Source organism: Aphelocoma coerulescens (assembly GCF_041296385.1).
Source record: "Aphelocoma coerulescens isolate FSJ_1873_10779 chromosome Z unlocalized genomic scaffold, UR_Acoe_1.0 ChrZ, whole genome shotgun sequence".
Classification (NCBI taxonomy): domain Eukaryota; kingdom Metazoa; phylum Chordata; class Aves; order Passeriformes; family Corvidae; genus Aphelocoma; species Aphelocoma coerulescens.
In genome coordinates, this window is record NW_027184085.1 from 32055455 (window position 1) to 32079621 (window position 24167).

A 24167-nucleotide genomic window follows, 5' to 3' on the forward strand; every position below is an offset into this window, starting at 1 on the left:
CCTTCATTTGGCTATGTACTTAATTTTAGAACAATTTATGTAGTCAAACTTGCCTACAAAAATTTAAACACCAGTTGTCTCTAAGCTACTTCCATAAAAGGCAGATGATATTTGACTAACTTGTAACTTTTAACAAGAATTTTATGCTTTCAACATACCAACTCAAGTTTTATTCTGCTTTTATGATTCTAGTACTTCTATGCTTGAAGCTGTTCACCATAGTCAGGCTTACCATGCACAATTTCTCACAAGTGATCAACCACTGAGAAGGCAGCAAAGCATCTTAAGTGGACTATAGTTAATATAGAGAACTGTCCTTGTAGATTCCCCACGCCCCCACTGTGCTTTGCCCTCTTTTTAAGTAAATTTTCTCTGATGCACCACCATCCTGGCTGAGGGGCTCAGCCATGCCCTGCAGTGGTTCATCTGCTGCAGCAGGCTGGAACTAATAATTATGTCTAGCACAAGGCAGTCCCCCACCCTCGCTACCAGAACCTTGCTTCCAATACCCAGAAAAACTGCTTCCCTAGCTGGAACAGCTTGCTGCTCCTCACACTGCCATACTTCTTCACTCACACTTATTTTCTTATCTTCATATTTTCTCCAGACTGAACACTCCCTGCTCTCTTGGCCTCCCCTTTTTCAACACGTGCTCCAAGCCCTTAATCCATCTTTGTGGCTCTTTATTTGGCACCCTACAGTAGGTCCATATCTGTTATTCTAGGGAGCCCAAAATACAGTCCAGTGTCCCATCAGCACCAAGTAGAGGGCAACCACCACATTCCTTCCATGTTCTGGCAACTCTCTCTCTAATGCAGCCCAGAAAGCTGTTGGCCACTTCAGCCAACAGCTAAAGCATATTGGTGGCTCATGCTAAGCTTGGTGTCCACCAATTTCCCCAGGTCATTTTCTGACAGGCTGCTTTTCAGCCACTCAGTCCCCAGCCCATGCTGGAGGCTTGACGTTATTGCTCCATAGGTGCAGAACTGGAACTGAAGTTGATGAAGTTCCTGTTAGCCCATTTCTCCAGCCTGTTCAAGTCTCTCTCGATGTCAACACTACCATCAAACCTTTGATTTTGTTTTGTATCATGTGCAAACTTGCTATAGGTGTGGTTTGTATCATCATTAATGAAATGTTTTAATAGTATTGACTACCAGTGACTGGCCTGTAGCTGGACTCTGTCGCCATTAGTTTTTTGTGCCCTGTTGTTCAGCCAGTTTTCAGTCCACCCTTCTATCCACTTTTTGAGTCCAGATGTCATCAGTTTGTCTTTGAAGCTGTCCTGACAGTGTCAAAAACCTTTTTAATCTTAATATAAACAACATCCACTCCTTTATCCACCAAGCTGTTCATCTCATGGAAAAACATAATTTTAGTCAAGCATGATTTCATCTTCATTAACCCATGCTGACAACTCTCAGAGCTCCTACTGTACTTCATACCATTGGAAACAATTTCCTGGAGGATTTGTTCTGTCACATTTCAAGGGATTGGTGTGAGACTGACTGGCCTGCAGTAACCTAGATCCTCCTTCTACATGATGAGGGTGACATTTGCTTTCTTCCAGTCCTCAGGAACCCACCCCTCATCACCGTGACTTTTCAAAACCAAAATGGAATGGATGGACAATGACATCATCCAGCTCCCCTAGCACTGTTCTGTTTATTCTGTATCAGGTCTCTGTCTAAATGTTCTCTATATTTGATCTTTGTCCTCTGAGCATCAAGGTTTTCTTGTTTCAATCTTCCCATGCTTTCAGGGACTAGGATTCCTGAAGAGAATTGTACAAGCAAACTGAGGTCAAGATGACACTGGTTACCTTAGCCATCTCCTTTTTTACCAGAGCGCCTATCCCATTCAGCAGCACGCCCACATTTTCCTAGACTTCTAAGATGAATCAATCTTGAGAAGGAGGTAATCCCTATAAGTGAGCCAGATCTCCTTGTCCTGTCTTCCCTCCAGCACAGTCTCCCAAGAGATTCTCCCAAGCACATCCCTGCAGATGTTGAAGTCTGCTCTCCTGAGTCCAGGGCTGTGATCCTTTTCACCCTGCTTCCTTCTCCCTGAACTCTACTATCACCATCACTGCAGCCAAGGTTGCCCCTGACCAGATCTTTGCTTTCTAGAGGAATCAGGTCTAACAGGGTGTCCTGCCTTATCAGCTCCTTCATCACCTGTGTTAGGCAATTATCACACTCCAGAAGCTTCCCGCATTGCTGTGTAATCCTCATGTCCCTTCAGCAGAGACCAGGACATTTTAAGCTTCCAGTTAGAACCAGAGGTGTCTCCCAATTGTCTTAAAATGACTTCATTCTTTAATTCTCCCTGATCAGGTGATCTGCAGTAGACATTCTCAGGATGTCATTCATTTTGGTTAGCCCACTAATCCTAACCCATAAGCTCCCAGCTAGCTTATCAGCTGTCCCAGTGCAAAGCTCCACACATTTCAACTGGTCTCTCACATAAAGTTATCCTTCATCTTGTCTTCCCAGTACCCATCTTTCCTACAGAGCCAGTAAACAGGCAAGGCAAGGCTCACCTCACTTCTCACCAAATTTCTGATACCAGTGAAACCACAGCCCTGCAACTGCAGACAGATGTCCAGTTCCCCAAAGTTGCTCCTCACACTATATGTATTAGTGTAAAGCCATCCCTAAGAGAAACACAGGTGTGCTGACGTTCCAGAAAGGTTATGAGAGTTTTCCTCATTATACTGGGCTGCCAGCAGTTTCTCATTCAATGTGCTGATGCTTTTGGTCATGCCACTTCAGTGCTGTTCTGCAAAGGAGTTCTGTTGATTACAAAGTCAGTTTACATCACCCTGCTGATGTCTGTTTACATCTCATTGCTCTCCTGCTCCACCATTTCCTCCTCTGCTACCATTCCCAGTTTGATGCTCTTTAACTAGGCTGGCCAGCCCCTTGGCAGCACTACTTTTGGGTTGATCCTGCCACATCCTAGCACACCTATCCCTACCTTTTCAAGTGTTTTCCTCAATAAAGAGACCACCACCTGGGTCCCCATACCTTTACCATTACCCTCAGAGTCACACAGTCATGCTTGATACTTTCCAAGTGTCCCCTGACTGTATCACTGGTGCCCAACAGAGAAGATCTGCTGCAGCAAGCAAACAGTCGTAAGGCCAAAAAGCCTCAAACATCTGTCAATAACATTCCAAATCCAAACCCCTGACAAGCAGATTTCCCTTGACAGTTGAGTGGAGTCAGTAGACTTCACTAGCATCAGGAAGTCAGCCACTACTGCACCCAATGTCCTGGTGTTTCCACATGGCTCAGCAAGCTGATCTGGCACCAGATGTTCTATTTGACGTAATTCTATCTGAATGTTTCTGGTAAATAATTTATTAGGTGGTGTTTTCAAACAAAACAGATTTCATTTGCTGACGCTCATCTTTCACTGCCCACAGTAACCACATTTAAGAGCAGTTGTCTTTCATATGGAAAAGATTCCTTTGATTTTCAGAGTATTAATTAAAAACAAGAACACATGCCAAGTATTTCCTACTGGAATCTGACACATGAATTAGTTTTAAAAAAATATATACTTACCAGATTATCAATTTTCAGGGAGTTCTTTATTTCTGCATGTATCCTTTGAAGCCTAGAATCCACTGAAGTTTCTGAAGATCAAAAATAGTACTCATGAATATTTGTCAATCACATTAGGTTTGCTTTTGCAGAAATGATTCTACAAGTATGAACCTCATACAAAATGCAGAAGAAAACAGGCAGGCATCCGACAGGCAGGTGCACACATAAATATGCCACAGGGCTTACAATCAGAAAAAAAGTACAGTTTTTAAAGCTGAACATTATTGGCAACCCACACAGTTTTCTCCTCAGGAGTAACAACTGAAAAGAATTTTCTATTTGAAAACACAGCTGTCACCTTCTAATTGTAGGCCAGCTTAACAAGAAGTTTTAATAAATATTAAGAGTTACAAAGATGGAAGACCTTCAATGACAGGACACCTGGATAATGATGGTTTGTTTTCAGTAAACTGGTCATGGTACAATTTACAGTCTAAATCCATCCAAATAAAATGTTCCCAGTACACATGCCTCAGAAGCGTGAAAGATGAGTAAACCTGGTATTCCCCAATTCACATACTGAATGCCTGTTTAGATTTGCTATGTATTCTGAACAATAATGCAAGCAGTTTCCTTTAAGTCAAACCCATCTTGGATGGGTTTGGATAGTTTTTATTCCCCCTTTGCTGCAAACACTGGGTTGGTTGGAGTCCATGCCACTGGATCTATACTATACTACAAATTACAGCCAGTGGTTTGGATTGCCCTCAAAGATGGGAGTACTGAAAAAGGAATTACTTATCCCTATGAAGGTCAGTCTGCAGGTATGGGTTAGAAGACAAGACTATAGTAATCTGAACCTAAGCTTCCTACTTAGTGAGAGGTGGTATCTAAATAGTTTCAAGAGGTCCCTCAGAGTACTGTGTTATGAGAAGATAGAAAGGAAAAAATGACAGGAATAACTGAAGGGATTTATATCAAAGAATAAAAGCTTTTTTTCTCATGTTCATGAACTGAAGAGATTGAAGTTTAAAAGCCCAAAGGACAGTAAAGTCAGAATAGGAAAGACCTGTTCTACTGCACTGCACAACAAACATAGGAGGACAAAAATGCACTGTTCCACAGATCTGAAAAAAGCATCACAAATCAAACACCTCAGACTGAGACCACACAGCCAGCCTCACCAGCACATTATCTTATCCAGGAAGAAATTCCGTTCAAAATAAAAAATTACCAGAAAGTACTGTTTAGATTCTATAAACTAACCTCTCTTCTTCTCAATCTTCTTAACTTCTGCTTTCTTGCCTTCTTCTTTACTCTGCCTATCAAAAATGTTAAAATGTTTTTACAATGTTGTAAAGCCTGCTTTTTTCCCCCCCTTTTTTCTCTTGGATGAGATTCAATATTTTGATATATTACCTCAGTAAAACATCAGCATGCAAAAACCACAAAGAGCCAAACCCTGGTTTTCAAGGATGAACAACCTAACAAAAATTAATTAGCTAAGATACAGCTGATAAATCCTCCATACTCACACCCGTATTTTTCTAGAAGCTGCAAAAGGAAGGATTTTAAAAACAAGTAATTTCCAAACTGTATTTTGGTTTTTGTTGCACAGATTAACTGGTAAAATGGCTTTATATAGAATTAACTTATGGAGAAAGAAAATACTTTTATGGTTTTTAATATTTAGTTTTATCTTAAAAATGTTTTATAATTATAATGACAAAAGGAGTAAAATTATTTACCATTACCACAGGGAATTTATGGAGAGATCAATTAATCATAATCAGCTCCTATATGACTATTATCTCAAATAATTAATTGTAGCAGTATACATATCTTACAACTGACCATAAATGTATCAGTAAAAATTTAAAAGTTCTTGAAGGAAGTAGTAATAAAGAAAAAAAGATTTATTACAAGGGCAGTGAAACCTCCTGAATCTTTTTCCAATTGTATCACTGAAAATAAAGCTGGGAATCAAGAAAAACAAAAAAAATTGTCTCCATTTCAGTTATAGGATGAAGACAGGCAGAAATCTTTGAGACGAGTTTTTGAGCTCTTTATTCAGCGAAGATAATGAACTTCTGTTTAACAATTCCTCAGTTTTGTCTTACTGAGGGATTTAAAAGCCTCCTTTCAAAATTTCAGTGTATCACGACTAAATGTTCTGTGACTAGTTTTCTTCCTGTCATACTAATATGCATACATAAAACATGCAGGCCTTCATGTCTTACCATCTTCCATGTTTCTTTCATAAAGTACACAAAACTCATCTGCTTCAACTGGCAGCACAATCTCAACAGTACAGATAAACTTTGTAAATGTACAGAATGGTGTACAAAGCACCTTAACTAAATAAATACTAACGAAGTAGCTACCAGAAAATGGAAACGATGATGATGAGCAAAATAATCAAAACCCATATCAGCCTATACTAGTTTACTTTTTATCAATATTGAGTTTTGTGGTATTAGTCATCAACTATAGTTAAATTCATTATACTTTCACTAACTAATTCTCCTTTATCTTACTGAAACAAAACGTTATCTAGCCTCCAATGCATAAAATATGACAGCTATTTAAAAGCAGAAATTTGGTTGTTATAACTAAATCAATACATGAGAGTTTGATTCCCCAAATGAAATCAGGGTATGTTAAATAGTGATATTGTAGAAGTTGCTAAGATGCTAAGGTAATTTATTATCTCTGAAACTGGAAATGCTTAGGTTTGCTACAAGTAAGTAGAGTATTTATGTTAGGTCTCCAGAGGAGTGACAGGAAGAAGACAAAAAAGTGCTGGAACATGAGAAAAAAAATCCAAACAAACTCGATTTTTGTTAGTGAATGTGAAATAGATAAGATTTTTCTGTTACAGGTAAAGGGGACCTTCATTCTCTCCCTTTCCTCCAAATTTTTACCTTATTCTCCCTTCTGCCCTCCACCAATGGGGGGGATGAGAACATCAAGCTCATGTGGTGCAGCTTCTTCATTCATTTGCAGAATAGCTCTAGCGAGTGAGTCAGATTTCTTCCTATTGTCCCACCCTTCAAGTTCCTGGCAGGATCTTCTCTCTATTCTTGTGCTTGATTTGTAATAAGAAATCTTCTAAATGTAGTCTGTTCTTTTTTTTAGTCAACTGGCTTTGCAAATGCTAGAGTAGTAATTTTTTCCTTGTTGTGTGTGACAGCATGTGGCTCCAGCTGTCAGACAGAGAAGGAAATGTTTTCCTGGTAACCTATACATTCTGCACCTCATCAAAAATCCATATCCATGGATTAACAGGACCTCCGAAGTCCTATCAATTTAATCTAAAAATTTTAAGAAAAATATATGGCTATCCTGAACAGTTTTTCACACTGATATCTTTTCACATGGATATTTCTAAGTTAGTTCTAAAAGGAACCCACCAGTTGTCCTCTGCTGGAGATTCTACATCACTGAAAGACTGACATAACTTAATTTCTATGTTCCATTCTTCCCATTCTCCCACAACAGAACATTTTAATTTGAGGAACTTTTTACTCTCTCCTCAAAAAGAAGTTAAGATAGAAAACCAAAAAGGGCAGGGGGGAGGACAGTAGAACACAATGGAAACCAGTTCAGAAGTTTTTCAGAAGTTTCACCTGTTAGGTTCAACATATGCCTACAACTTGCAGGCATCACATGTTAAAAAATACTCACGATTCAGACTCTGCCTGTTCCTCTTGCTTACGCTTTCTTTCTGTTACTTCTCTGTCATGTTGGCTTCTTACAATGTTTCTTCTGTGAGCTGCTGGAAAACTTCTTCCCCCTTTTTTCTTCTGTTTTCATTTGGCATTTTATGATTGGAAAGAGAAAAGTAAGATTATTAAATTATTGTTTCTGTAAACAGATGAAACTACCCACACTAAGCATCTCTGAAAAACTACTCCATGGAGCAGCCTGACAAAAACGGCCTTTCCCTGAAACTAAACACAATTTCTTTAGTCCTTTCTCTGTTTCTTCTTTTCATTGGAGGGCAATACTAAGCACCAGAAAAATGAAGACATTACAAATTGTTGGCTAGAGATAGTTCTGTACCTTTCAAAAATGTGATTTCAAGGCACATGTTCTCCAGATGCACCCAAGGAAAACAACATCTGTCTTCCAAGGAACATAGATAAAAAAAAAAAAGGCTTGACACTTAAATCCTTTGTTAAAATGAGAAGTGTCTTAGAAAAGATGCTTTTCTTAGAAAATATTAAGAGGTTCCTGAAACAAATTTGAGACAAATATAGTTCTGAAACTTTTATTCTATATATCCGTACGCCAGCCACAGGACTCCTACCTTCATTAAGATCTAGCATTAACTTAAGAAAGATCTCCAGTGATACTACTTTCCTCTGTAATAACTTTATCAGGAAAGCAAAATTATACCTTGTCCCCTTCTTGTTCCTCTCCTTCATCTTCAGAATCAGAAGCTGATCCAGAACCCACTTTTGCAACATTTTTCCTTTTTGGTTCAGCCTCTTTCTTTCCTTCCTTTTTATCAAATTCCTTCTTTGATTTCTCCTCTTCCTTCTGACTTTCCTCATCTTTTTTCCCTTGCTTTTTGGGCTTTTCTTCTGGTCCTTTTTTCTTTGCCTTCTCCTCCTCACTAACACTAAAACAAAGAGAGTATTTAGGCATCACATCCACTATTTAGAGTAACTTAAAAAAAACATTCTAATGCAAGAAGGGTCTGGGTTTTTTAAGCACAGAACAATAAAAATGATGAAGTTAATTCACTTTTAGTTCACTTAACAAGTTCAAAAATACCCTTTCTCTAAAATTAAAATCCACTACCTGTGGGGGTGAAAAAAACCCCAGCAAATAAATACCGGTATGGAGGGTGTAATAAAGCTAACATTAATGTAAGTGCATAGATCCTAATTTACAAAGTTCACACTCAATGGATTCTCCACATGCAGATGGGACTGCAGGACCCAGACTGCATGCACTGTAAACTAGGTTTATAAAGTATACTTATTCAAGTTGTTCATATTCCAAAACTATGCATCTGCCAATCTATAGAAACCTAAACCTATGTTCAACTTTTCCTTGAGTTACTAGAAGCGCTAGACTTGACATAAGAACAAGATGACAAAACCAAAATTCAGGTAACTAACGGTGTTGCAATTCCATCAGAAACGACTTCTGAAACGAAAATGTAAGAATAGAAAATCACTGTTTTATTTTTGGGTGATGTTGTATTTTCTCTTAATAAATTTCTTTCCTCTTCACTCAGTATACAATCATATAAGGAATTTTGTACAGATTTGACAAATTACGAAGATTAAGATCTCTTTCCTGTTTCAGAAGTGTCCTTCCTTGAATTACTCTGTCTTATAAGAATATCTACACAAACAGTAACTTATACTGAACACTAAAGGGGCAAAAACCTGTCAGGAGTAGTAATTTTGAAGTCTTAACATAAGGAGTAACACAGCTGACAATGAATAAACTTCATATTAAGAAGAAACTCACAAGTCACCCTCCGAAAGACATGACGGTTTCACCAGCTTGGGTCTCCCTCTTGGTTTTGGAACTTTTACTTCAGAAGCTAGTAGTTATACAGAAGTAACAGGTTAGTCCACAGCTACAATTTTGTTCCTTGTCTATGTGGAAAGATACTTACTCAACAGACATAAGCCACACTTAAATGAAAATATAAACCCTTACTTTGTTACTGTATAGAATTCAAGTGTTAACTGAGTACCAAACTTATTCAAGATCTCTTTGAAAAGTTAAAGTGTTGGCAGTTTTTTTAGCTGACTGGTGAATTAAAAACTTTGATGTTTTCTAGCCGCAGGCTTTGACTACTAATTCTTGTGGTTTTTGCAATCTATGCAGTTGCGATTTGCTTCACATGTTGCATAACTAACATGAGTCTTAAATTAGATAATGAGAAACCAGGAATCACACAATGAAAAGCAGTCATTTATGCTTACATTTATACAGTTTGTTGTCCACTAGTTTTACTCATATCTTGGGTCTTCCATCACTTTTCAGGCTAACAAACCACTGTCAAGAAGTTCTACCACCATGCTACAGTGCAGACCAAATGTCTTCGTTTCCTCAGATTCGCCATATTGTTAGGAGTAAGACAAACAACCTGCCTTCTTGGCACTTATGTACCTCAAATGCTTGTCCAGTACCACAGTGACTATGCTGGCAGGAAACGTAATACTCTGTCTAAACGCTTAGTGGTCTTAGCACAGAGCACTTCTAAGCATCCTGTCAACAACAGAAAAGTTGTTGACAAACAACTTTGACACAGCAAAGTACATTTTCCAAAAAGGTTTTTTATATAGGAGGCAAAAGCATCTCTTATAGATCCTTTCCTGCTCTTACTGACAGTAGGTAGTGGAAAACAGCAAAAAATGGTGATGATAAATCCACAAATATTAAAAATGCGTATTTAGTGCATGTAATGATATGGCAGTGGGGGATGAATTAATACTTAATTTTCTTACAGCTTCCATGGCAAAAGTAATTAAGTCTATTTAATTGTGGTTCCACTATTTTTATATTGTCAGCAGATACAGAGGACTATAAATTATTTGTTTCCCTGAATAGGTGCTCAAACAACATATGTAAGTGCTGCAAGAACTGTCTTCCAAAGTAGTAATTAGTAATGAAGAATATCTGCAAGCCTACCATTAAAGTGACAATAGATCATTGCTATTTTGAAAGAAACAGGCACTACAGAACTATCACAAAATGGTTCTAACAAAACATTCCAAAAAATCAGTTATATTTTCTTTTAATTTGCCTATGAATTGACATAGACCATCTTAAACATATTTTTAAACAAGTCTCTTCAGCTTTTTGTTTTTCTTGTCCTCTGAACTCCACCTACAGGCTCCTTGTTCCCCCAATTCTCATCTTTGTTTTACGGATCTTCTAACTCAATCAAAGTATTTCATAGATGTTTAATGAATATAAACCTTTGTGGAGCAAAACTGCCAAAGAGCTCCTATCATATATCTACACTTTAGCAATATTCTGTGAAGAAGACTGACCTATTCTAAAGGTAATACTTGTACCCCAAACCAGCCAGTCTTAAGAAGACTAAACATTAATACTAATAATTTAAATCCATTCATGTCCTGAACTCATGAATTTGAGATATTTTCTCACTACAGTCTATTAGCAAAATCTGCCTTTAGCATGCAAAAATACTCTGTAGTACTTCAGGGGAAGGAGATAACTCCGTGACTAATTCTAATGAAATATTTCTGTGGTGAAAAAAGTAAAATCATGCTTCTGAAGTTACCTGCTGGTCTTCCTCTTTTGGGGCTTACTTTTGGAGATACTGGCCCAGTAGCTGTTGCTGCCCCTGCTGCTGCTTCTTCAGCTTCAGCTTGTTTTTCAGACTAATTTAAAGAATGAATTTCACAAGTGAAAAGACACATGGCACCAATATCTCAATTACTTTCTCAGAAAAACACCTTCGAACTTCTAGAAATGTTATTATGCTATTGCTTGTACACACAAAAAAAGTCTCTGAACTTAGTAACAGATTATACTTAAGTATTACTAATTTCTCCAATCCCAACGGGAGAAAACAGACAAGAATTTAGTGTCCTGGACAAAGGATAACTAGACTACAAGTATGGCATGCTACTTTTCTGTGACAAACTTACTAAGGTCACAGATACTTCATACTTACCCCACATCCCTGCTGTCAGCTGTAACTTCAGAAGCTAAGTGTTTTCAAACAAAATTAAAATCTGCCCCACTTAAGTGTAGTTTTCATTTGGGTCAGTGCCCTGATGTGGCTTGCTGTGTGACCACAAGAATATTAAGGCTAGCATATGGTGAGCAAGCAGCTGGAACTGCCTCTGTCAATGTAACTCTATATTCTCCCAGGTTGTAGAGACCACAAAATCACAAATTTGTGAAAAAGGGAGTTCAGTGTGATGAAGATGTTAAAAGAAATATTTCAGAGCTTCAAAGCAGGCTATTTTATTAGCAGTTTATCAACAGTTATTATCTTATTTTTTCTTTTTTGTAATGAGTTGTTTGGGAAGGATAGGGACTCCATATTCCACATTAAGTTAAAAAGAATTTCATTCCTGCAAATCTTTCAGGCACTTGAAAAAGGGGAGAAGGGTGTCAAACACTTCAATTTATGCACAATCTGTCATTAAAGGAAATAACATCCAGTATTATCACATCCAAAAAATTCCACTAAGGTGAAGTAATTAAACATATTGTTACCTTTCTTTTTCTTCCTCTTCTAGCAACTTTAGGAATAGAAGCATCATTTGTTTTTACTACATCCTGTGAAGATTAAAAATGATCTTAAGAGTCTTAATAAAACAAAGATATATTTAATTTATTCGATTTTTTTTTTTTACACAACTGAAGCCTCTGGCACATACTTTAGACAAGAAACTTGTAACGTACATGAAGACATTTCCTGCTTTTAAATTATTAAAATCAAAAATTATTAAACATTAGGAAGAAATTCTTTAGTGTGAGGGTGGTGAGACACTGGAAAAAGCTACCCATAGAAATTGTGTTAGCCCCATCCCTGGCAGTGTTCAAGGCATGGCTGGATGAGACTTTGAGCAACCTGGTCTAGGAAAAGGTGTCCCCGTCAATGATAAGCAGGTTAGATCTTGTTATTTTCTAAGGTCTGTTCCAAACCAGACCATTCCATGATTCTGTGATTATCTGGTACTTAGGACTTTTTCCTGAGAGATAAAAAATAAACTAAGTACTAAATAATATTCTGTTCTAAATAAAGATGGTAGGTAGTGATGTTTTAGTCTGTCTGGACCATTTATCTTGTCTTTAAAAGAGGTACATTTACAATACAGTAAGTGGTAAGTGATAAAAAACACAGTCTTCCACCGGTTTTAACTGATAGGACAAATCAGATTAGAAATTTCCTCTCTGATGAAAACTTCAATTTCTGGAAACTCTAGTGAGTGAACACACAAAGTGTTACATAATTAAACAGCTCCTGAAACTGTCAAAGTAGTAATAACTGTACTGTCTTAATACTCAGTAATAGATTTACACCAATAAACGTAATATTAAGATGTTCTCTGTTACACAGAAAAAAGCTCTCACATACTTCTTTACTGGTTTTGTCAGAAGGCAGATCATCTTCCTTTGAAGTATCCATCTCCTTTTCTTCTGTTTCAGCTTCTGTAGTTAAGTTATTATCCCCTTTAGGGGATAACTGCAAAGCAAGTCAAAACAGGATAAAAAAATGCATTAGAAAGTATTTTACAGTGAAAAGAGAACAGGCTAATTACCATCAGGCTGCTCTTCACTTTAATTAGTTTAAATCTGTAAGTACACTCATTTCTTAGGTACCCGTTAAAAGCCTAATCGTACTGGACTACTTCCTCCTGCAGCATCTCTCTTATGAGGAAGGGCCAAGGAAGCTGGGCTCATTCAGCCTCATGAAGAGACAACTGGGAGGGGACCTCACCAATATGTAGAAGTGTCTGGAGAGAGGGTGCCAAGAATACAGAGCCAGGCTCTGCTCAGGGGTGCCAGGCACAAACTGACACACAGGGAAGCTCCACCTGAACATAAGGAAGTACTTCTTTACTGTGCAGTGAGCGACCACTGGAACAGGTTGCCCAGAGAGGCTGTAGAGTCTCCCTCCCTGGAGATATTCAAGAACTGTCTGAACACAAAATCCTGCGCCATGTGCTCTGGGATGACTGAACAGAAAGTTGAGCTAGATGACCCACTGTGGTCCTTCCAGCCTGACCCATTCTGTGATTCTGCATGAGAAGAGCGAGAGGAAAGGGAAGCACCTAGCTTGCTTTTCTTTCCAGCCAGCTTTCTGCAGTTTTTTGCCTCAGCTCTTTTTCCTTTGGAAAGCTGAACTTTTGTTTTCCTGGGACTTCATTTTTTTTTCCTTTTCTCTCTGCTGGACGGTTTCAACATCAGGATACATTGGGAGGACTTTCCACTGAGGCCTTGGCCCTGGAGGTGGGCACAGCACCCTGTCCCAGCTCCAAGGAGGGGGAGAGAGAGATCTACGGAAGGACTCTGAAATTTTCCCTGGTTTCTCTCAGCAGAGCAAGGGGTTTTATTATTTAGCATTATTATCCTTTTCCTGTGTGTTTGTTAAATAAATAGCTTTTATCTCTTTCACTTTCCTTTGAGGAAAATTTATTTTTCCCAAACCTGGTGGGGGAGGGATGGTTATAGCCTGCCTTTTCTCAGAGGATATAATTCTAAATTTGACCAAACCAGCACAAATTTAGTGCCAGTTAAGGATACCTGCCGTGGCTGTGCTTCCTCACAGGTTCTTGTGCACCTGCTCACTGAAAAACCACGGGAAACTGACAAGTCCTTGATGTAGGGTAAAAATTACTTGGCAAAAGCTAAAACATCAGTGTGTTATCAACATTATTCTTATACCAAACCCAAAACACAGCACTGCACCAGCTACTAAGAAGAAAACCAACCCTATCCTAGCCAAAACCAGGACATATAGTAAACAAACCACAAGTAAGTTGTTCTATCATTTGTGAGATTGTAATTCATGTACTTTTCCCTGTTTTGTTGGGGTTTTTTAAACCTTTAAAACACCAGTTTTGGTTTTGCGAATGCAGTTAAAACTAACCCCAGATAAGAAACAGGTGCTATGCATTTGACACATTTGCAAATTATTCAGTTACAATTGTGAAACAATACTGAAGAACAGCTTGCAACACTTACATAGAAACTACATTAAATCTTGGCAAATAATCAAAATGGAAACAGAGGTTAAGCATAAAGGCAAGTCTATTCAAAATAGTCTGACATTTAATTTAAGGGCACTGCCCATCCTGTTGAGTAGTAATTTCCAGAAATTAGTTACAACAATGAGATATCATAAATGTATCAATCCCACCTGCATGACAATTTTTGTCATTTTAGAATTCTATTCTTAAAACCACTGAGAAGATTTGACACTATACAGTATCTCTTTTGTGCTATATGAAAAATATTCCCATATCAACATAACATTCAAGAGAGAAGTTCAAAGCAGTGTACTATTAAATCATTAAATGTACAGTAAGCTATGAAGCTTCACCTCTTACAGTATAAACTATGTACTGCTCCAGCAAATTGAAACAGAGGTGCTTCAGACTGAAATGACTTTTTTTTTTAGGATAAATGCAGTATGTTTAAAGAAAACACAATCTTGTTTTGGAAGGCTTCTAAGGTATGCACACATTTACAAAGCAAAGAAGCTAAACTCTGTCTGTAAAAACTATTGCATACTGATTTCTGGCTCAAGAGTTGAATTGATACAGCTATTAAATTCTCTATACCCTAAGTTGTTCATTAAGGATATGATCTAATTCAAGCCAATTCTTATAAATCTGTTCTGACACACACACTTAAGTACCCTTTCACCCATGACAGACCCTAATGCTCTGTTTCGCTTTTCAGTATGAATGGTCATAATTGAAAATTACAGTCATACCTGTCTATCATATGAAAAAGTCTTCAAAACCAGAAAGGGATGAGTTAAACTAATTCTTGGTGATCATTTCCAACTTCTCCTGCCTAGGAAGTACTGTATGAATTTAGTTTAAGTGTATTATGATACAGAAACGCAGTCTGGTAAAGAAATTAATTTTCAAAAAACATATAGGGCACCATATAAGGAAAACAGAAGGACAGAAGTATTACTGTAAGTATATCTGAAAGGAAGCAAGCACAGGCAGTTACAACAGTAAACCACTGTTAAAGTATTTAAGTAAAGACTTGGCAATATAGTTTTGACTTGAAAATGTTTCTGGCAGAACAAAGCAGAAATTCAATCACTTACTTTTGGGACAGAATACTTTTTTCTTTTGGCTCCTGCTTTTTCTTCACTCCCCTCAGCAGGCTCCTGACTGCTTTCTTCAACAGTCTCATTGATAGGAGTGTTAACGGCTGGATGGGGCTTCAATTAAAAAAAACATCAAAAATGAGATCTAAATCCCCTCCTCACCTGAGGTGTATTCTCCCGCATACATTACTGAAGAAAGCATCATGTCAAGGAACCCCTTATTAGAAGGGCTAGAATATTAAATACATCTTATTTCATTACTTTCCAGTTTTCAATTTAATTTGCAATTTCTTTATTATTAATCTTTCAAACTCTAGTGCTGTAACAACTAATTTCTGCATTATCAATACTGCAATATAAGTATTTTCTTTTGAATAATATAACATATCTTAACATATCTGAAAGATAAGAAAAAAAACCTGTTTTGGTCAAATATAACTTCTGATGCTACTATAAAGAAGTGTATTTTAAAATAAACTATCAATCCTAAGTGATTCAACTACTTGTTCCTGCAAATGTAAGCAGAAAAAGGATTACAGTAAGGTAATTAGAGAACTAGAAGTTAGAAACACAGAGATAAAGCCTAAATTACTCATTTGTCTTCCATTACATTGTGTATGGCTTTCTCCCTCTTATATACCAGCTCCTTCAAATAAAGCTGGCAGAACTCCCCTGACTCTTTTTTTCCCCGCCACTGGGGAAGTGGGTTTGGGTTTCAGCCCAACCTACAAGCTCCTTTCTGCCCTCCCAACTCCCTTACTAGCAGTTACAAGCAACATCTGCAAAGTATAAATACTGCTCTCAGAACATTCCAGTTTTGGCAATGTAACAGAAAATCTGGCTCTCAGAAGGCCTTACTAAGATAAAAAATGCAGCGGAGAACTGCTAGCAAACAACCCATTTTGCCACTGCTTGGGTCCACTGGAGGCAACAGTGGCATTTACAAAGCAAAAGCAGATTGCAGCTTCTTGAGCCTAAACTGCAGACAGTGTGAACTGAGACACCCAGGTGCCAGAACTCTCCGCAACTGAACACGTGGTGCTACACAGGGCCATGGCCATCCACGGCAGCAGCACCACCAGGAACTGGGGTATATCCCAGGAATGTCATGAACCTCGATGCACGTGCCATTCTCATGGCCCCCACACTGCAGTGAAACTGCTGAGTCAGTGCCACAAAACGCCACTCAGCCAAGACAGAAATGAGAGGGCAGCAAGTCCCAGCAGAGCTGTACCCACCAACAGAGAAGGATCTTCACAGGATGCTGCAGATTCTTGGTGGTGACTACCTTTCTCACTTTTTGTAATTCTTCACTTTTCCCTACTTTTCTATTTTCTTCCTCGCTTTCTTCTTTGACAGTGAATAAAAGTGAATTACTATTTCAATCACCAACATTTGACCTTGTCTCTTAATCTTGCTCCTGGTGTATGCGAGTCTCCCCACCTCCATGACAAGCTCAGGGCACACTCCCAGAGTGGGACATATGCCCAGTAAAAGGACAAAAAAAGAGGAAAAAATTGCAAGTGAATGCCTCTATACAAAGAGCTGACAAGTCTGCCCCTTTAATATCATCAAGGAATATCTTAAGATGTATTCACCACCAAAACTGCAGCCAAAGAAATGTGTCCATTCACCTATGAACTGAATAGTGCAACATATTAGCAGGCTGCAATACATTATTGTACTTTAAAATATTATTGGGAAAATGGCATATTTACTCATCAGTTACATTACCTTTCCTCTCAGTTTCCATAAGCAACTACTTGCCTTCACTTTTAAGATCCCTCACTGCCTACGCTCATCCCTCATGCTCGTGGGCAGGTGCCAGTGACATGGGTGGAACCAAGTCCACCACTGCCCTGAGTCCACTGCCCATTTGGTCCTCGGGAGGTGACTGGCAAGGGGTGAACAGGCCCTCAACATCCCACCTCACCTGGGAATAGATGGTGCCTTCACCCAAATAGCAATGGGAGAACGGGGAGAGAGGATGGAGAGATGCATGGTCATGCACAGAACAAGATGCCTGCACAGGGCACAAGAGGTTCTGAGGCAAAAGAGGTGCCAGAGTCAAGGACAGACTAAAAGAGGAGACACACAAGCCATTGCCCAAGCCAAGCTCCAGCCTAGAGGAGTTGCCTCGTTGAGGAGTACATTTAGTGAAGGTAACTGGTATCATTGCAGATTGAGCTGTGAGCAGCAGAAGCCAGAGGCAAGAGATCTTGAACTTTGCATAAAAACGGCATGGTGGCCAGCCAGGTGAGTGGACACTCAAGAGACAGCAGGGACCAAGTACGCAATTGGAAGACCCAACAGTTTCCAACCTTGGACTGCGAGGGTATAAATGTCCAGGGCTTCCTCTGTCCAGGCTCCCAAGCTCTTATTCTGTGGTAGCATCATGATTAAATTATTTTATGGATCCAGCTATCTGAGACTGCTAACAAAAAGTCAGGGTCAAGTCAGTAAGGAAACCTTGTTTGACTGTGTGAGTGTGGTGTGTGCAGGGAGTCAGCAGTGCGCCCAACGGGATCACTGTAGCTGTCTGCTGCAAAGGGCCTCAGACCCAGCTCAGGTGGTGGCAACTGTGACTGTCACAGTGGTTCCTGGATGGTCAGACATGGAAGTTCCCTTAATACCAAGCACTGGCAGAGGGCAGACAGAAGGTACACGCCGGGGTTGGGCTGCAGGCCATGGAGGAGCCCACACGGTAGTTGCTGCGTAAGAAACAAGGAACAGTAAAAACAAAGTTAACTACTTCACACCTGACTTCCTCCTATACCACCACTGTCTTACCCAGGGGACACACTGTAATGTGCAGAGAGGACACTGGGGACTAACAAAGCAAGAGCAGAGGTCGCTAGAGGGAAGCATGTCTCTCCAACTCTTTTTTATTTTTGTCTTTGTTTCTTGTTACCAGAACTAGCCACAAAAAGCATATGGCAACTGACTAAACTGCACCAAATTCCCTGATGTGAATGTTTTGCTGCCTATACTATACCCCTTTTTGGCAAAGATGCTGGAGCCTCAGAAGCTGATTTCAAGCACTCTGCTACCCTTAAAACAAATACCAGCTTCCCCATAAACTCCCCAGCAACCCCAGGTTCAGCTGAGATAGACGTAAGTCTCTTGTTCATAGCTGGTACAGTGCTGCGTTTTGCATTTAGTATGAGAATCATATTCAAAACTCACAGATTTTTTAGTTGTTGCTAAAGAATGTTTACTCTAAACCAAGGAAAACACTACTTAGTAAAAACTAAAACAGTGTTATCAAAAGGATTATCATATGAAATACAAAACACAGCACTGCACCAGCTAATAAAACTAACTCTATCCCAAGGGAAACCAGGACATTACACACTTAAACATTCACTCCTTCCCTGACTAAAATATCCAGAAGTCCCACCCCTCAAAAAAAAACTTGGCTGTTAAATGACAGTCACAAAGACTCACCAAGTAGATAAGCATCTTTCCCTTATTAGTAGGGGCTGAAAGTATATGCACATGTTTCCCCAGCTTTGAGGAGAGGGTAATATGGCAACATCCTTGTGAACAGGAAAGCTGCAACAGCCAAACATCATGGGAACTAACAAGAACATGAAATGAGATGCCTTTGAAGTCTCAGCACTGTGAATTGTATGCTGTTGAGTGAAGTACTGAAAAGAGAAGGCTCATTTCAACACACAAGCCAAAGCAACTGAAAACAAACCAAAAATCAACTATCGTACTACAATTTTCTTCTTCCTGGAAAAGCAGAAGGTTGCTCCATCTCATCTAAAATCTTTGGCATAACAGTGACATCATACTTTAAGAACTAAACTCAAAAGCAAGTGCTTTGAAAAAACCCCATCAAAGATGCATGATTGATTGACCTGACATTTTCAGAGATGCCTCAATCTAAGTAGATCCTTAGTAGATCCTTACTGGCAGCTTTTTTTCAGATTAAGTAACACTTACTGTGTCCTATTTTATTTTACAAGATGTCCCATCTAGAAAGCCTTTTGCAGATGTACTCTATTAACACCAACAAGGACTAACCACAAGTAAGAACAAAAGCTGACTAAAGGTCTTGACTTGCTCCAAGTAAAACTCGCTTTTAATAACGCCTAGCACAGGGTGGAAGGAGAAGACTATCAAAAGGAAAGCCTTCCAAAGTTAAAGGGCAAATTCAGAAGAAAATTTGCATAATCTATTGCATTACTTCATTCTTTCTGGAATTCAAACTGATCCAATCTTCCTGCTCAAGCAGGGAAACACACACCTGGCTGACCAGGACCATGTCCAGAAGACTTCTAGGTATCTTCAAGAATGAAGACTCCATAGCCTCACAGAGCAACATGTAGCAGTGCTCGGTGACCCTCATAGGAAAAAAAAAATCTTCCTTATATTCAGAGAAAACCTCCTGTGTTTCAGTTTGTGCTCCTTGCCTCTGGTCCAGTCACCAGAAAACCTAAAAAGGGTCTGACCCAGGCTCTTTGCACCCTTGCTTCACATATTTGTATAAATTGCAGAGATTCCACATAAGTTCACCAGGGCTGAGCAGTCCCAGCTCTCTAAGCCACTCCTCACAGCATAAATGCTCCAGTCCCTCATGTTCATGGCCCTTCATGGGTCTCTCTTTCCAGTATGTTCATGTTCCTCCATTTGTATTGAGTAACCCAGAACTGGATGCAGGACTCCAGTTAAAACATTCCTACTAAGAAAAGTTTCTTCTTCCAGTAATTTTAAGGTTCACTTAGAGGAACGCGTTTAAAATATGACCCATGGAAAAAAAACCTTTTTCTTTCAGTAAAAAAACAGAGAAAAAACTGTGAAGAACAACCCAATGGCTCTAGACAGAACCTGACCAAGAAAGACAGTGTGAAAAGTGCTGCTGCTGCTGAAGCTGAAGAACCTGAATGAAACTCAAAAGGTGAAAGAACTATACTGCAGAAAAGCTGTTACACTAAGAAAACGGTCTACACCTATCTCTTGGCAACATGTTTTGTGTCTTCCAATTAGAGATGTATCTAGGAATGTCTGATGCTACTGGAAGCACTGCTTAAATGAAGTGACTGATTTCTGCAGTGAAACAAAATATTAGACAAACTTTTTACTGTTGATTATTTATACCCAAATTTCAACCTAGTTAGAATGACTGGTAACACACAAGTTATAGCTCACAATTACCTCAGCCACCCACAGAACACCTCTTTTCAATTGTCAGGCTATGGACAGTGAAAAGGTGTATCAATTTGTATCATACACTAGCAGAAAGAATCTGTTTCTTATTACTACAGTCCTTCACACTGTGATATGAGGATTAGCATCTCTCCATATCCCAAAGAAGAAAGTGTACACCTGGAATACATCACCTTCTGACAATACTTCAGAAACTCCTTACATCTTTATCCATGTTCTCCTTCAAACTAGAAACACAGTAACTTGGGATATCTTATGAAGCAGGAATTCATTGGTGCTAAAATGGCAACCTGGCATGTTGTATAAGAGCAGCAAATAAAAAGAGAAAACAGCAATTCTTTATTTTATTATTGCAGCATTGCCTAGAAGACCCAATGTAACCAAAGTCACTACACATTCAGTGTACATAACAAAACTAAAAGTTACAGAATGTCCAGAGCAAGCAAAGACAAAATGAGCAAGAGAATTTCTCTGTCTTCATATTAAATTTGGGTCCTTTTATGGATTGCATAGTTCTGGTTTAAGCTTGGAAGTCTTACAAAAAGGACAAGAAACAAGGAACTACTGATGGACAAAAAGTGAATCAAGTCATGTGACAGGGGCTAAAAGGCAAACATCGCATTGCTTCCAACTGCTAGAATGAAAATACTGTGTGGTGGCCGGTGAACATTCATTACAAGGCACAGAGAGTTTCAGTAAGACAAGTCCCTAGTACCACAAGAACCACTTCTTGTTAGGGTGACCAAAAAGGCTTCTCCCAGGATGCTTGTTCTGTTAATCTATCCCAGTTTGGATTCCCTGGCTGGCTGTCAGCCTCCACTCCTCGTCACTCCCCCAGAGCTTCCCCATTGGTCCCCATTCCCTAGTCCTGCCTTTCCCCCACCCCCAGATAAATCTGTGAATTCTGGGCTCATGTTTGTTTGCCTCTGTAACCTTTGACAGCGTAGCAGCAATAAATGCCCCTGCCAGAACGCACCCAAACGCCCTTCTCGACTCTTTGCTACCGACTGTAACACTGAACCCACCCGTGCACGTGTGGGGGTACACGGGACCCCACTGAGTGGGCAGGGACGGTATTAGTACGGCACACTAAGAAAGCATGCACTGAAATCTTACAAGGATACTTGTGGACATAGGTATTTGGTTTCAGAATACAGAGGGCAGAGTGACTGAGAAAAAAACACCACTTTTCAAGCACAGTCACAAAGTTAAGTATTTCAGTCATAAGTATGTATGTATCTCCAGTTAAACAACCTCCATCTCTTTTTACACTATTGATACTAGACACAAATAATAAACAGTATTTTAAATTTTTAGAATATATGAAATTTTGTCTAAGCTGCAGTTAAACAGGAGCAGTAAGTCATTCCTCTGTGTCAGGAAAACACCTGTTGCCTTTCCCCTCCTCCCCCCAAAGCAACAAAGATTTGTAGTCTGCATAGCTTACCTGCTGATGAGAGAATTTCACTTTGGGATTATTGTCAATTTCCCACAACCCTTCATTAAAACCCTTTCTTTTATTTGGTTTGCCATATTTATCTTTATTTTCTGAGTAAGGGAATATGTCCTTTGGTCCCAAAAATGCCCTTAAGGAAAGAAAGAACAAAATTCGGATTTTAATTGGTTAGTATTTTCAAAGAAGTAAGCACCATGTGTTACTAAAGGTTAAATTCATTACTACTCTTTTGCTAGAGTCCTTAGTTTTCTAAACTTTGGCCTGCAACACCCCAAGGTTTCCATTACTACCACCACACAGAGACTTCCCTCCTTCCCAAAGCATTCCATATCTGGGCAAGAAATGCTCACTGCTGCATCTTAAGAGTGCAGCTAACAAGTCAACCAGCTACTGTGAACTGCATCAATTAAAAACTAAGCTTACAATCAAACAGAAAGAGCAGTTGTTTCCTTACAAAAGAACATCATGCTTAAATGTTAAGAATAAAGCTTTAATATTTTTATTGTGTTGGATGTGAAAAAACACCACCTGAATACACTAACTGCCCCCACCTTTTTAAGAATGCTACATAAAGATGCAATTAATTCAGCATTCAGTAGTTTTTCAGGGTCTGACAACAGGACCTCACAACTTGATTTATGAAATTTAAACAATAAAGATTTTCTTATTTTAAGCTTCTCCCCCAGTCATTTTCTTGACGAAGTAAATATGATAATTGTTTTATTTTTAAGATACTCTTGGAACAGTCTTGATGCTGCCTGCGTATCTTTTCCAGACAAACAAAAACCACTCCTATCCCTACTGTAACCTGTCAAACTAAAGCTTTTACCTATTAGCTTTTCCCATATGAAAAAGTCACAATATTCACTATTAGCACCTCCAAGTTAAGACTTGGGAAAACGAGATACCATGTTACTGAGAACCAGTATTATGGTTTACACTGAAGAACATCAAAGACTATTTCATTTCTGCTCTACCTTCATGGCCTTTCACAGTTAGGTTTTCACTGTACCAATGTATACATTGGTACAGTGCTGCTTACAGAGAAAGCCCACACTTCAGTTTTACAGTCTCAGTTTCAATCCATGCCCTCTGTGTTATCACAAATATATTACATCCAACTATTTGAAAAGTTGCAGATACTTGCTTTCTAAAGTACCAGCTCATGGTAAAGTTAAACAGATACTTCTAAGCTCCACACCACCATTTCCTTCATTACCCTTAAAAAAAAAAGCAGCTACTTCAGACTTACACTCTACTAAAAGGAGGGGGAAAAAACCCCACAGCATCTCATAGAAAGCTTAAGCATCTTCTACTCCAGCAGTAAACACTCATTTGTGTGCACCAAGTATTAAGTAAGCCATTGTCAGATTAGACTGCAAATCACCCACCTCTTGGCAAGAGATAGTTAGAGAGGATTCAGCCAGTGTGGGAAACATGCACCTGGCAAAGCTTATTTACACAAGCCAAAAGGATGGGGAGGGAGAAAGAGCAATTGGAAGAGACAAAAACAGGAAAAACATTGCCTCTTTTCTTGCCTATTCTCTGAAAGAACGCATTTTTCCAGTCTCTGAGCCTTGGCCCCTATTGTCAGGCATTGAAAAACACCAGAAAACAGCTACTGTGAAGTAGTTATGAGGCTTACTAGGCTCCTGCAGTTTAAACCCCATGTACCAAAAAAGAAAAAAAGAACAAGAAAAACTGAATGAAAAGAGAATACACTAATACATAAAGTCCAGAAATTAGAGTTCAGTGTGACCTGTTTGTCTGTGACCAAACAAAATTTGTACTGATATGATCTACTGCTACAACATATCCAAACAAAGTGCTTATTAAAACAGTATCCATTTATTACTCTCCCCACATAGTAACATGTTCAGCTCGGGTTTTTTTTACAAAACTTAAGGGAAAACAAAAAACTGCAAAGTACAAGTTAATACTTATTTACAGTAATTTCATAAACAGAGTATTATTTCTAGAAGCCAAGTAAGAATTATTCCCAAGCCAGTCTTGCTTTCCTTTTCTGCATGGTTCCTTTTTCCTGCTGTAAACATCCACACAACCCCAAAACATCATCCTTCACACAGGACTTTTTAGCATGATAAACTGATTATGTGGGTTTTCAGAGTTGCCAAAACTTACAGTAAGATAGACTGCACACATACAGCCTACT

The 24167-nt window shown here is 38.9% G+C and overlaps 1 protein-coding gene across 4 annotated transcripts in view; it reads right to left on the reverse strand.

Annotated features, from left to right (window-relative positions):
• Positions 1-24167, reverse strand: part of PSIP1 (PC4 and SRSF1 interacting protein 1) — a 34529-nt gene that overhangs the window by 6548 nt on the left and 3814 nt on the right. For all 4 annotated transcript variants that reach the window (XM_069000900.1, XM_069000901.1, XM_069000902.1 and 1 more), the window contains exons 4-13: positions 21986-22124; positions 15361-15477; positions 12649-12756; positions 11784-11846; positions 10837-10936; positions 9045-9120; positions 7956-8181; positions 7242-7360; positions 4821-4876; positions 3573-3643 (exon numbers count right to left, since the gene is read on the reverse strand). In XM_069000900.1, coding sequence (XP_068857001.1) covers positions 3573-3643; positions 4821-4876; positions 7242-7360; positions 7956-8181; positions 9045-9120; positions 10837-10936; positions 11784-11846; positions 12649-12756; positions 15361-15477; positions 21986-22124 — 1075 coding nt within the window. The remainder of the gene's footprint in view (positions 1-3572; positions 3644-4820; positions 4877-7241; positions 7361-7955; positions 8182-9044; positions 9121-10836; positions 10937-11783; positions 11847-12648; positions 12757-15360; positions 15478-21985; positions 22125-24167) is intronic.